This window comes from Mesoplodon densirostris, chromosome 19, assembly GCF_025265405.1.
Source record: "Mesoplodon densirostris isolate mMesDen1 chromosome 19, mMesDen1 primary haplotype, whole genome shotgun sequence".
Taxonomy (NCBI): domain Eukaryota; kingdom Metazoa; phylum Chordata; class Mammalia; order Artiodactyla; family Ziphiidae; genus Mesoplodon; species Mesoplodon densirostris.
The window spans coordinates 15,651,429-15,665,738 of NC_082679.1; the positions used below are offsets into that span (position 1 = coordinate 15,651,429).

General features: G+C 39.9%; 2 protein-coding genes across 11 annotated transcripts in view; one reads left to right on the forward strand and one right to left on the reverse strand.

Annotated features, from left to right (window-relative positions):
* The window catches only part of LOC132480575 (zinc finger protein 14 homolog), a 219,344-nt gene extending 216,943 nt beyond the window's left edge, over positions 1–2,401 (reverse strand). The window contains exon 1 of one of the 3 annotated variants that reach the window (XM_060084873.1): positions 2,190–2,385. The gene's annotated coding sequence lies outside the window, so the exon portion shown is untranslated. Of the gene's footprint in view, positions 1–2,189 lie in introns of all 3 variants that reach the window. The other 2 variants (XM_060084863.1, XM_060084866.1) reach the window with 2 other exon arrangements.
* ZNF382 (zinc finger protein 382) overlaps positions 1–14,310 on the forward strand; it is a 45,413-nt gene that overhangs the window by 16,570 nt on the left and 14,533 nt on the right. For 3 of the 8 annotated variants that reach the window (XM_060084877.1, XM_060084878.1, XM_060084880.1), the window contains exons 2-4: positions 4,896–4,969; positions 7,253–7,404; positions 7,677–7,772. In XM_060084877.1, coding sequence (XP_059940860.1) covers positions 7,266–7,404; positions 7,677–7,772 — 235 coding nt within the window. In that variant the 5' untranslated portion in view covers positions 4,896–4,969; positions 7,253–7,265. The other 5 variants (XM_060084882.1, XM_060084879.1, XM_060084876.1 and 2 more) reach the window with 5 other exon arrangements.

Consider the following 14,310-nt stretch of genomic DNA (forward strand, 5'->3'; position numbering starts at 1 on the left):
AACAAAAATTCATTCCATGAAACAAAAACCTCAAAATGACTTCTAGGAAAGGGGAACCCTCTTTCACTGTTGGTGGGAATGTAAATTGATACAGCCACTATGGAGAACAGTATGGAGGTTCCTTAAAAAACTAAAAATAGAACTACCATATGACCCAGCAATCCCACTACTGGGCATATACCCGGAGAAAACCATAATTCAAGAAGAGTCAGGTACCACAGTGTTCACTGCAGCACTATTTACAATAGCCAGGACATGGAAGCAACCTAAGGGTCCATCATCGGATGAATGGATAAAGAAGATGTAGCACATATATACAATGGAATATTACTCAGCCATAAAAAAGAAACAAAATTGAGTTATTTGTAGTGAGGTGGATGGACCTAGAGTCTGTCATACATTGTGAAGTCAGAAAGAGAAAAACAAATACTGTATGCTAACACATATATATGAAATCTTAAAACATAAAAATTAAAAAATGGTTCTGATGAACCCAGGGGCAGGACAGGAATAGACACAGACGTAGAGAATGGACTTGAGGACATGGGGAGGGGGAAGTGTAATCTGGGACGAAGTGAGAGAGCAGCATTGACATATATACACTACCAAATGTAAAACAGGTAGCTAGTGGGAAGCAGCTGCATAGCACAGGGAGATCAGCTTGGTGCTTTGTGACCACCTAGAGGGGTGGGATAGGGAGGGTGGGAGGGAGATGGAAGAGGGAGGGGATTTGGGGATATATGTATACATATAGCTGATTCACTTTGTTATACAGTAGAAACTAACACAACATTGTAAAGCAACTATACTCCAATAAAGATGTTTAAAAAAAAAGACCTCTAGCTTGGCTTTGAGATGTGCAGCTGCAACACTTTTCTCCTTTCATGGCCCTTCTTTTGGGATATGGCAAAACTTGGAAGGAAAAGGGGATCATGACATACTCGGCCTTTCATACCAAGACAGGCTAAATAAGAACACATTCTTCATCACTAGCAAGCCTCCATCATCCATGTTAAATATACCCAATGGAAGTAAGAGAAAGACTGGAATACTCTTGACCCTTCCCTGTATCATAAAAAAAAGTCAGGTTGACTGAAGCCTAGGAGCAAAATCTGTTTCTGTGTTCACAGCAGTTTCCTGTCAACAAAGCTATGAAAATGCTGTAGATCTGCAATATGCAGCTTGCCCCCACAGAGCTTCCAAGAGGAATCTTTGGAGGAAGGACACCTACTCTTGGTGCCTTAATATCATGTCTTCCCAGGACCCTGCCTTGAGGGCAATTCCAGCTCTAAAATCCCCGTAATAAACACGGAGCTTTGATTTTTTCAGTTGGAACCTTCATTCTAGGTCTCAAATATTCAACTTCCCTTTGAATATTTGAGACCTAGAATGCTAGCCATTTTTGTGCAGCTAGCATTTCTGCACAGTGTGGCTATAACAGGTGAAAACACAGAGGCAGTGAAAGAAAGCCCAGTGCAACAAATTCCAAGAAACCATGGAACTGACAATTAGCTCCCAAACAGGTTACACTTAATGTACTGCATGCCTGTGTATTAAGCACTAGGCTAGACAATATATACAGGGTGCAATGATGAAGGCAACAGGGGCCATGCTTTAGAACTGGGGACCTCTGTGGTTAACAAGGGGCTCGCAGTCTTTGACAGGCACAGGCTGAGTCACACAGGGATCTTGTCCACTGATTCCTCAATGCTAGAACTGCAAAAATGAAACCACCCTCCTAAAAGTAAAAGAAGTCACACTAGGCCAGTTTTGATCTGCCTCTAGTCGGTCACAGTAGTGCTGTCACAGGATCACTTGGTCACAGTGTAACACCTCACAGTCGCCGCCGACCACCGTCATTAATAAGGCCCCGCCCCCTCTCAGTCCTAGGAAGCTGATCTGGGCCAGTCAGAGCCTCCCCACCACGCACACACCCCGACCCCATACTCACACACTCGCTCTCGCTTGCTCGCTCTCGCTCTTTCTGATACACACATACACTCATATGTGTGTATCTTACACTGATGCAGTCACACAATCACACATGCCCACCCACAGTCACCTTCCTCAGCAGCTGACTCACAAAGGCCCGAGGCTCCTGCCTTCACCTGCCGCATCCGTGCCTGGGAAACTCCGGGACTCCTGCAGTGAGCTCCTCCCTCACCCAGACCCGGGTCACCTCAACTCACCGCACGGAAAACGATGACCACAAGGATAGCGGAAAAAGAACCAGAGGCCGAAGTTCATCAGTCCCTCAAGGCCTGTGAGAAACGGAGTCCAACCCGGAAAAGTGCGTTCGCCGACACTCACACACCCGAGCGTCCGCAGCTGGGACCTTGCGGTTCCTAACCCGCCGCCCCGCAGACTCCTGGGAGCGCCAGCCCGCGCGGGAGTGCGCAGGCGCAGACGACTGAGCCTTGGCGGGGGTGAGGTTGGTAGGTCCTAGGGCCTCTGAGGAGGAGGCGGGAATTGGGAGCTCCTGTCCCGGAGGGCAGACTAGAGAAGCGGGACCTGGTGGGCAGTCTGGGGAGGAAACCGGGAGCCCAAACCCGGCCTGGTAATTATGAGGAGGGAACCGGAACCGGGCCGTGGTAACCAGACACTCAGATCTGTGCTACCGGGGCCTCGGGCGTGGTCCGTGGGCGTGACCCTGAAGGTGACAATCGAGTGTGACCTGGAGCGAGTTTTGCGAGGAGAGATTTTGTCTGTTTTGACCCCGAGGAATCTCCATCGCAGGGAGCAGGGCCTCACACAGAGGATGGTGTGTGTGTGTGTGTGTGTGTGTGTGTGTGTGTGTGTGTGTGTGTGTGTGTGTGTGTGTGTGTGTGTGTGTGTGTGTATCACATGGAAGCGGCCTCTTTGGATGCGTGCTGCTCTGTGGGATGTTGCGGCTGACTGTGTGTGAAACTGGATGAGTCTTGTTGCGTGGGGACTCCTCTGCATATGTCTCTCTTCGGATTAGGTGTTGAGTCGTGTTTGAGACCGCAGGTGACTATGGAGAAGCGAAATGATTTGTGATGTGATTTTGTAACTTTGCCTGGAATTAGTAATGTGCTGTCTGAGATTGTCAATGACATGGGGGTGCTGTGAAACGGTGCTTTTCTGAAGTGATCGAATGTAACTTTGCATGTGTTTGTAACCTACTGTTACTATTTGTGATTGAGAGACTCTGTATGACCACTAGTTAGGTGCATAAGATTTGATTATCTGAATAGTGGTCATTAAGCCTGCCTGCAAAATTGTAACTCAGTAGCAATTTAGCAAATAAAATAGAGGTATGAGTATTGGAAAGGAAGAGGTAAGATTTCATAATTCCCAGATGGTAAGGTTCATTACAGGGAAGTATTATATGAACTAAAACCAATGTGTTAAAATGATTAGTGTTCCATGGGTAGCATGCAGGAAAAAACAATTTTTACCCATAACTAGCACTTTCAACACTGATATATGAGTAAGTTTTCCTGCTTCTGGATGAAATCTATGGCAGGGTCAATAGCTTCTTCAGGCATTCCATGATATAAAAGTATTAGGTATACTTTTAATCATAAGACCAGTCTCATTTTAGTAATTAAAATATTATTTTGCTATTTAAAATATTCACTGTAGCAGTCAATACTTCAGACTTCATTTAGCAAACTGTTCTCTCTGCCTGAAAGCCTACAGTGTGGAAAGATCAATTTCTTTTCTATTTCCATACCTGTACTACTAAAAAGAGTTGTTCAGTAGTTAATACTTAAATTACTATTAATAAACTAATGAATAATGATTAATTTTCAATAATTAACTATGCTAATTAGTAGTACACACAGGTGAATCAATAAAATGATGAAGTAGAGAAATTAAATAGAAAGTCCAAATATTCTCAAGTATATAGGGATATGTAATAATGATAGAGATGGCATTTCACATCAGCTGAGAACATAGTATTGCTAAACAATAAAACATACAGGGAAAAAAATCTTCACAAGGCATAAACCCTGTAATAGTTACATGAACAGCTAAGAAAAATTACTTTCAACTTAAAATAGATAAAGGTTTAATTTATTAAATTGAAAAAGAAGATAACGTCAACCAATTAGAAAATAAACACCTATGAGAAAAACAGACATACTATAAGATGTCATCACAGAAAAGAAATGAAAACTTATTCTCATAACAAGAAATGTGTAAATTAGGGCTTCCCTGGTGGCGCAGTGGTTGAGAGTCCGCCTGCCGATGCAGGGGACACGGGCTCGTGCCCCGGCCCGGGAAGATCCCACATGCCGCGGAGCGGCTGGGCCCGTGAGCCATGGCCGCTGAGCCTGCGCGTCCGGAGCCTGTGCTCCTTAACGGGAGAGGCCACAACAGTGAGAGGCCCGCGAACCACAAAAAAAAAAAAAAAAAAAAAAAAAAGAAATGTGTAAATTAGAATATATATATTATATATATATACACATATATACACACATATATATATATATGGTAGGCAGAGATTAAAGTTCTTTTCGACTGCATTCATTAGGGTGTGGGGAGGTACTCTCATGCACTTTTGGAGACAGTGTAAATTGGTAGGAAATCCATGAAGAGCTATTTGGAAATATATGATAAATCTGTCTTCCATGGCAGATGGAAAGTAGAGCTGCAGAGGGAAACACACAATGTGCCCTCTCTCCAAGCTACAACACATTCCCCAGAATCTATTCTACCTCACCAGAAGATTAGGTTTCTGGCATTGATAAGGCAACAGGATTTGTCCATTTCCCTACTAATCTCTGTCCTGGATTTGTGTGGGGTACACAGAGTGGGCAAGTGCTGAAACTGAAAATAGATGTAGATTTAACTGAGTTATTCTGGGTGATCTAAGTCAAATATGGTTTCACATGGCTCCTTGTATCTTTCCATCTCTGCCTTCTCAGGACTCTTCCCTTTTCCAAAAGAAGAGCTCATAAGAGAAGTTTCATCTCTTGCAAATATCAAAGCCATGCCTCAGGTGAGATGATGTTTCCTCTCTTTCTGAAGTAACTTGTTTTTAGGTTATATGAACGTTTGCTTCCCTATCCTTAAATTTTCTGGATATTGGGATTTGCTTCCATCAAACTGGTCTCCAGTAGGGCAAGCCTAGGTACAAAATTTAAGAAGGACCCTCAGGGCTGTCCAGCTCTAACTTTTGTACCCTACATGTCTTACCTGCCTCACCCTAGTTGCAGTCCTGTTCCCAGTTTCTCTCATTCCAACCGGATAAACTTAAGTCTTCCCCAAATGCACCTTCTCGTTGTAGCCAATGTTTGCATATTGATTGGGTGTATCATTCATCATCTCCTTTCTCAGTCCTCTCATAAAAGTACTGCTGGAACAGAAATATATTATCTTCATTTAAATGGGAATGTATTACTTGAATGAATCTATCTTGTCTAGACACTGATTTGAGATCTAAATTTGTGAGGAGTCAGGGAGCAGACATGCAAAAACCTTGATCATCTCCACTGATCTAGGTTTAGTGGGAGGTAGAACTGGTAGATCACACTATTATTTTCGATTAGATTTCCTGTTTTGTGAGGTTTTTAGGATAGAGATTTGCTTGCAAGCTTGTACAGAAAACTGAAATTTTACATTGCTCCCTGATCTTTCTATTTTATCCATATCTGCCAGCAATTCCTATAAACTGTGGCCCACCAGTGAAAACCTTTCCAGTGTTTCAGTGCTATTATAGATTTATTCTTATATTTTTAGTTTCTTCTAATCTTTATATGTGCATGCAAGAGAAGGAGATGCATTTGCTAATCCACTCTTGAGATATTCTATTCTTGAATCAAAGGTGGTACTTTCTCCTGTTTCCATCTTTCTTTCAGAAAATTCCTCTTCATCTACCAATCTTTGAAATACCAATCTGGGTTTTCCCCAGATGGTAATTGGTTCTCTTCTCCTCTCTGTCTCTTTTTCTGTATGCACAATCATATTCACTCCAGAGGTTATACTGATCTGATTCTAGTGACTCTCAGATACCTCTCTCCATCCTAGACCTCTAACCAGAGTGTCAGAACCATATATCCAACCTCCAACAGCTATCACTACCTGTATGTTTCATAGACATTTCAAGTACACGTCCAAGGTTTACCTCATTACCTCCTTTGGTGCAGCTTATTCTTTCTCCTGCTTCCCATTTCTATTTTCTAGTCTCAGCACCCACCCACTTGCTGTGCAGATGACCTAAGAGCTGTGCCTCTCTTTTTTCCACTCTACTACCAGTTTATGACCAGTTCTGTTGAAACTCGTCATGAAGCAACCCATTGTCTCCTGTCCAGACCACTAATACCATTTTAATCTTGGACACATCTCTAACAGTGGTTACTTAATTGTCTTTCCCACCTAACACACCTCAAGCCTTCTCTAGTGTTCGAGAGTATTGCCTCTAAGGTACAAATTTTTTCACATAACATATATGATGACTTAACATTTCTTCATGTTTTTTTATACTCCATAAAGCAGCAGACCCAAAGTGGGGTATGCATTACAATGGAATGTACAGGACAGTATACTGAAAAGGAGGAAAATACTAATAGTTTATATTCCAGAACAGTAATCGTTAACAATGTGGATTGCTATTAATGCCAACTGATGATTTATAAATAAATACAAATATGTTGGGAGTGTGCTCAGTACATTTTTAAGACCATTGCTCTGTCTTAAAACAGAGTATTAAAACATCCAGTATTATTACATAAATATGCCTACTGCCTACCTCCATACACCTTTTCTTCTTACAGCTCAAAGACTCTTTCCTAACATACTGTACCTTTTGCTATTTCCTGAATTTACTGACTGGTTTTACTCTCCCCATGAATCTTAAAAGCCAGTGACATGTAGTTCTACAAAAAATATTCATTGTGAGTACAAAATTTTTATGTCCTCAATGAAGTCTTAGAGTACAAAATGAAATTTTCTTTACTTTGTAGTATGTTCCCTTGTACATATTTCTGTCATTGCATCTGTAATATCTATTGAGTGTATGTATTTACAAATATGCCCTTCTTTTAGCCTGTAACTTCTTATGAGCAAGGTCTGGGTTTTATTTGTTTTCGTGCACCAAGCAACCAATCCCATTCAAGGCAAAGAGTATGATCTCATGTATTTTTAGCATGAGATAATAAGTAAATACTGATGAATGTATTTTCAGAGAGAATTTTCTACAGTATAAAACACAAAGTAGGAAAACCAGTTTGACCACTGAACATGTTCTCCAATGTCTAGTTCTCACTAGTTTCAATTACTTTAGGATGAACTAGACTATGCCCTTACAGGGATCAGTGTCATTCAAGGATGTGACTGTGGACTTCAGCCAGGAGGAGTGGCAGCAACTGGATCCTGCTCAGAAGGCCCTCTACAGGGATGTCATGTTGGAAAACTATTGTCACCTCATCTCTGTAGGTAAGGAAAATTCCTTGAATCTTTCAATGTTATGCATATCCTTTCAAGAATTTCTGAAACATATGGAACTTTGAATTTCAAAGATCAGAGGTGATGAATCCCTTTCTGTTAGTAGAAAGCATGATTGTGTCCACATTTGGCCTAGTGCAAGGTATTAACTTTGGTAGGACGTTAATGTGTACCTTGTCTGTCATCTTGAAGCTGTATCTTTCTCTTCCTTCAATAGTTTTGAAGCCCAGCAGCTTAGACCAAGTCTCATTTTTTATTATCAGGATTTCACATGACTAAGCCTGATATGATCCACAAGTTGGAACAAGGAAAAGAACTATGGACAACAGAGAAAATTTTTCCAAGTCAGAGTTACCTCGGTGAGTCTGTATAGATAAAGTCCAGTGGACTCAGGTAGTTGATGTCTTTGAATATTTTCAGAGATCTATTTTTTAAATTTTAGTAAAATACACATAAAATTTATCATCTTAACCATTTTTAAGCATATAGTTCCATGGCATTAAGTACTTTTACATGGTTGTGCCACTATCACCACCATCCATCTCCAGAACCCTTCATCTGTCAGAAGTAAAACTCTGTACCCATTAAACAATAACTCCCCATTAGCACCCCCCACTAGCCCCTGGCAACCAGTATTCTACTTTCTGTCTCTATGAATATGACTACTGGTAGGTACCTCATATAAGTGGAATCATGTGACTGGTTTATTTCACTTAACATAATGTCCTCAAGTTTTACCCATGTTGTAGTATGTATCAAAATTTTCTTCCTTTTGAAGGCTGAATAATATTCCATTATATGTCCATGCCACATTTTGCTTATCCATTCATCTCTCAGTGGACACTTTGGTTGCTTCCACCTTTTGGCTACTGTGGATAATGCTACTATGAATATGGGTGTACAAATATATATCTGAGTCATTGCTTTCTTTTGGGTATATACCTAAAAGTAGAATTGCTGGATCATATAGTAATTCTACGTTTAATGTTTTGAGGAACTGCTATACTGTTTTACTTAGTGGCTACACCATTTTACCTTCTCACCAACAATGCACAAGGGTTCCAGTTTCTCCACGTCCTTACCAACAACTGTTATTTTCTTTTTTTCTTCTTTTTTTTCAGATAGTAGCTGTCTTATTAGGGATCTATTTTTAAAGGCCTGAGATCTTTGAAGTGTTCTATACATGACTGACTTTTATACCTCTAAAATCTAAATTTTATTTTGAATATCGCTCCCCACATAAATCCTTTCCTTGTGTGCCTTATGCTTATAGAGCTATTGGCTGCTATTACTTTACCAAGAATCCACTCCATGCTTTGTAGGTATAACGTCCAGAGAGATCTTAAGTGTAAAGTTCTTTGAGTTCTGACAGAAGTGTAAACCCACGTATCTCACACTCTAATCAAGATAAAGGACATTTCCATTAACCCATTAAGTTCCATCAGGCCTCTTCCAAGTCAATCCCTCCCTAAGACGATCACCACTGTGATTTCTACCAACATAGATTAGTTTTGTCTATTCTGGACCTTTTTCATGTCTACTTTCTTTCACTCAGCTTAATGTCTGAGAGATTTATACATGTTTTTGCATATATAAATAGTTTATTTTAATTAAACAGGATAGTATTCAATTGAATGGAGAGACCAGTTTACTATGCATCTCCTATTGATAGACATTTGAAATGTTTCAGTTTGGGGCTATTATTATTATTATTATTATTATTATTACTATTATTATTATTTTGGCCACACTGCACAGCATGTGGGGTCTTAGTTCCCTGACCAGGGATCAAACCCAAGCCCCCTGCCGTGGAAGCGCAGAGTCTTAACCACTGGACTGCCAGGGAAGTCCCTGGGGCTATTATGAATAAAGCTGCTGTGAGCATTCTTGTAAAAATCTTTTTGTGGACACACGTTTTTATTTCTCCTCAGTAAATACCTATCAGATTGTGTTGCTCATTCATAAGGCAGGTTTATAGTTCACATTTTAGAAGCTGCCAGTTTTTAAAAGTTACCATAGCATTTTAAACTTTTACAAGCAATGTATGAGAATTTTGATTGCCTCCCACATTCTCTTCCACGTTTGATGTTATCAGTATTTTCATTTTGGTCATTGTGAAGTACTATTCTGAAGAATAGTAGCATATCTTAGCAGTTTCAATTTAGATTTCTTTTATGACTAATGATGTTGAGAACTTTTTCAAGTGCTTTTTTTTTTTTTTGCGGTACGCGGGCCTCTCACCGCCGTGGCGTCTCCCGTTGCGGAGCACAGGCTCCGGACGCACAGGCCCAGCGTCCATGGCTCACGGGCCAGCCGCACCGTGGCACGTGGGATCCTCCCGGACCGGGGCACGAACCCCGTGTCCCCTGCATCGGCAGGCGGACTCTCAACCACTGCGCCACCAGGGAAGCCCTCAAGTGCTTTTTATATCTTCTTCAGAGGTATCTGTTCAAATGTTTTACCCATTTTTTATTGGGTAATATTTTTTTTCTTGAATAGTAGGAATTCTTTACATTTTCTGAATAGAAATCTTTTGTTTGATATAGGTATTGCATATATTTCCTCTAGTCTGTGGCTTGCCTACTCATTTTAATGGTGTCTTTCAATAAGCACAAGTTTTTGAAGTCCAGTTTATCATTTTTTTCTTTTATCATTATTTCTTTGACCTCTCAAACAAGTATTTGCCTTAGGTTGTAAAGATAGTTTCCTGTATTTTTTTCTAAAAATGTTATGTATATTTTGCTTTTTAAAAATTAGTTCTATGATCCATCTCATGTTAAGTTTTATTTATGGTATGAGGTAAGTGTTAAGAGTCTGTTTTCTTCCATATAGATATCAATTTGTCCCATCACTTGTTGAGTTGAATTAAATTGCTGATGATGTTATCAAAAATTGTTTGATTGTATTTGTGCCAGTCTATTTCTAGAGTATTCTTTCCTTTGATATAATTTAAGTCCTATTACTAATACCACCTGGTCTTTGATTATTGTAGCTTTATAATAAGTCTTGATGCCAGAGTAAGTCCTCTTAACTTTCTTCTTTTTAAAAAATTGTTTTGGCTATTCCAGGTCATTTTCATTTTCTTTTTCAAATACATTTTACAATCAACTTCTTGATTTCTTTATTTTATTTTATTTTTTTAACATCTTTTATTGGAGTATAATTGCTTTACAATGGTGTGTTAGTTTCTGCTTTATAACAAAGTGAATCAGTTATACATATACATATGTCCCCATATCTCTTCCCTCTTGTGTCTCCCTCCCTCCCACCCTCCCTATCCCACCCCTCTAGGTGGTTACAAAGCACCGAGCTGATCTCCCTGTGCTATGCGGCTGCTTCCCACTAGCTATCTATTTTACGTTTGGTAGTGTATATATGTCCATGCCACTCTCTCACTTCGTCCCAGCTTACCCTTCCCCCTCCCTGTATCTTCAAGTCCATTCTCTAGTAGGTCTGTGTCTTTATTCCCGTCTTGCCCCTAGGTTCTTCATGACCTTTTTTTTTTTTTTAGATTCCATATATGTGTGTTACCATACGGTATTTGTTTTTCTCTTTCTGACTTACTTCAGTCTGTATGACAGACTCTAGGTCCATCCACCTCACTACAAATAACTCAATTTCGTTTCTTTTTATAGCTGAGTAATGTTCCACTGTATATATGTGCCATATTTTCTTTATCCATTCATCTGTCGATGGGCACTTAGGTTGCTTCCATGTCCTGGCTATTGTAAATAGAGCTGCAATGAACATTTTGGTACATGACTCTTTTTTTATTTTTTTTATTCATTTATTTTTGGCTGTGTTGGGTCTTCATTGCTGCATGCGGGCTTTCTGTAGTTGCGGTGCAGGGGGGCTACTCTTCATTGAGGTGTGCAGCCTTCTCATTGCGGTGGCTTCTCTTCTTGTGGAGCACAGGCTGTAGGCATGCGGGCTTCAGTGGTTGTGGCACGCAGGCTCAGTAGTTGTGGCTCGCAGGCTCTAGAGCACAGGCTCAGTAGTTGTGGTGCACGGGCTTAGTTGCTCCGTGGCATGTAGGATCTTCCTGGACCAGGGATCGAACCCATGTCCCCTGCACTGTCAGGCGGATTCTCAACCACTGCACCACCAGGGAAGCCCCCATGACTCTTTTTGAATTATGGTTTTCTCAGGGTATATGCCCAGTAGTGGGATTGCTGGGTCGTATGGTAGTTCTATTTTTAGTTTTTTAAGGAACCTCCATACTGTTCATAGTGGCTGTATCAATTTACATTCCCACCAACAGTACAAGAGGGTTCCTTTTTCTCCACACCCTCTCCAGCATTTATTGTTTATAGATTTTTTGATGATGGCCATTCTGACTGGTGTGAGATATCTCATTGTAGTTTTGGTTTGCATTTCTCTAATGATTAATGATGTTGAGCATTCTTTCATGTGTTTGTTGCCAATCTGTATACCTTCTTTGGAGAAATGTCTATTTAGGTCTTCTGCCCATTTTTGGATTGGGTTGTTTGGTTTTTTGATATTGAGCTGCATGAGCTGCTTGTAAATTTTGGAGATTAATCCTTTGTCAGTTGCTTCATTTGCAAATATTTTCTCCCATTCTGAGGGCTGTCTTTTGGTCTTGTTCATGGTTTCCTTTGCTGTGCAAAAGCTGTTAAGTTTCATTAGGTCCCATTTGTTTATTTTTGTTTTTATTTCCATTTCTCTAGGAGGTGGGTCAAAAAGGATCTTGCTGTGATTTATGTCACAGAGTGTTCTGCCTATGTTTTCCTCTAAGAGTTTGATAGTGTCTGGCCTTACATTTAGGTTTTTAATCCATTTTGAGTTTATTTTTGTGTATGGTGTTAGGGAGTGTTCTAATTTCATTCTTTTACATGTAACTGTCCAGTTTTCCCACACCACTTATTGAAAAGGCTGTCTTTTTTCCACTGCATATTCTTGCCTCCTTTATCAAAGATAAGGTGACCATATGTGTGTGGGTTTATCTTTGGGCTTTCTATCCTGTTCCATTGATCTATATTTCTGTTTTTGTGCCAGTACCACCTTGGTTTCTCTAAATTAATATGCTGGGATTTTTATTGGTGAGAAATAACATCTCAGCAATACTGAGTCTTCCGGTCCATGACTATACTATATCTTAACATTTTAGTTAGCTTCTCTAATTCCCATAAGCAGTGTTTTATTATTTTTAGTATAGAGGTCTTATACATATTTTATTAAGTTTATCTCTAAGCTTTTAGTATTTTTGATGCTATTGTAAATAATGAGATTTTTAACATTTCTTTTTCCAGCTTGTTCTTAATATGTGTAGCCACAATTGACTTTTAGATATGGACTTTGCATATTTCTTTTGATGGTATTAAATTTTGTTGTTGTTACTCTTGTTCTTTATTTGTTTTGGTATTTTTTTAGATTTTCTATACATAAAACAGGCCTTCTTGAAATAAGATATTTCACTTCTACATTTGCATACTTTATTGCTTTCATTTCTTTTTCTTACCCTGTTGTACTAACTAGGATCTACAGTACAACGTTGAATAGAGGTAGTGAGAGTGAGCATCCTTAGCAGTTCACTAAATTTAGAAGGTAGACATTTAATATTTCATTCTTTAGCTTAATTTTAACTATAGATTTTTCATAAGTGCTCTTTGTTAGATTCTGGAAGTTCTCTTTTCTCCCTAGTTTTCAGACAATTTTAATTATGAATGGATGTTGATCTTAAATGCTTTTTCAGCATTGAGATGATCATATGATATTTATTTTTTAATCTGTTACTGTATGTATTACATTGATTAATTTGATTTTTTTTTTTTTTTTTTTTTGCGGTATGCCAGCTTCTCACTGTTGTGGCCTCTCCCGTTGCGGAGCACAGGCTCCGGACGCGCAGGCCCAGCAGCCATGGCTCACGGGCCCAGCTGCTCCGTGGCATGTGGGATCCTCCTGGACCGGGGCATGAACCTGTGTTCCCGGCATCGGCAGGTGGACTCTCAACCACTGCGCCACCAGGGAATCCCGATTAATTTGAATTTTAAACCAACCTTGGGCTCCTGGGATGAACCCCAGTTGGACACGATGCATTATCTGTCTTATAGATTGATGAAATTGGTTTACTAATATTTTAGTAAGCTAAATGCATGATTTTACCAAGGATAGTGGTTTGTAGTTTTCTTGTAATGTCATTGAAAAGTTTTTCTATCCAGAATTGTGTCAGGCATATCAAACTGGGGGTGTTTCCTTTTCATCTACTTTCTTATGGAATTTCTGTAAGATTGGCATTGTTGCTTCCTTAAATGTTTGAAGAAAATCATTATTAAGCCATTTGGGCCTGCATTTTTATAATTCAAAACTTCTGCTTCCAGCCCTGAGGAAGTAACAGAGTCTAGAATTATACTACTACAGGAAACAACTAGAAAACTGGACAAAACTATTTTCAGATATTGAACAACAGGCAGCACAGGCCTGGATTCCTGAGAGAAGAGAAATAAATGAGATGCACCCTACCTCATTCCAGGCTTTCATTTGAAGGCAACTTCCAGACTGCAGTGCAGAGAGAGGAATCCAGAAAGAACCTGGCAGTTTTACTGACTTTAGGGGACCAACACTGGCATTCAAGGAAATTGAGGTGACTAGAATTTGCAGGACACACTTTCCAAAAGAGGGAGTTATGCAGAGAAAGAGTTCCCCAAATCTTGAAAAGTTTCCCCTTGAGTCTTGGCTAAAGGTAAGTCTGCACGTGGGTAGGTGAAACCCCATGAGACCAGGCAAGGACATGTTCTAAGAAAAATACAATTACAACAGTGTTGTGACACAAACAATTCTCATAGCCTGCTGCACCAGGAATCATTTTATTTCCCTTCAGCCAGAGTGGAGAGAACTTGTTAATACACAGGACATTAGATAGACACCCTAGAAAGGTCA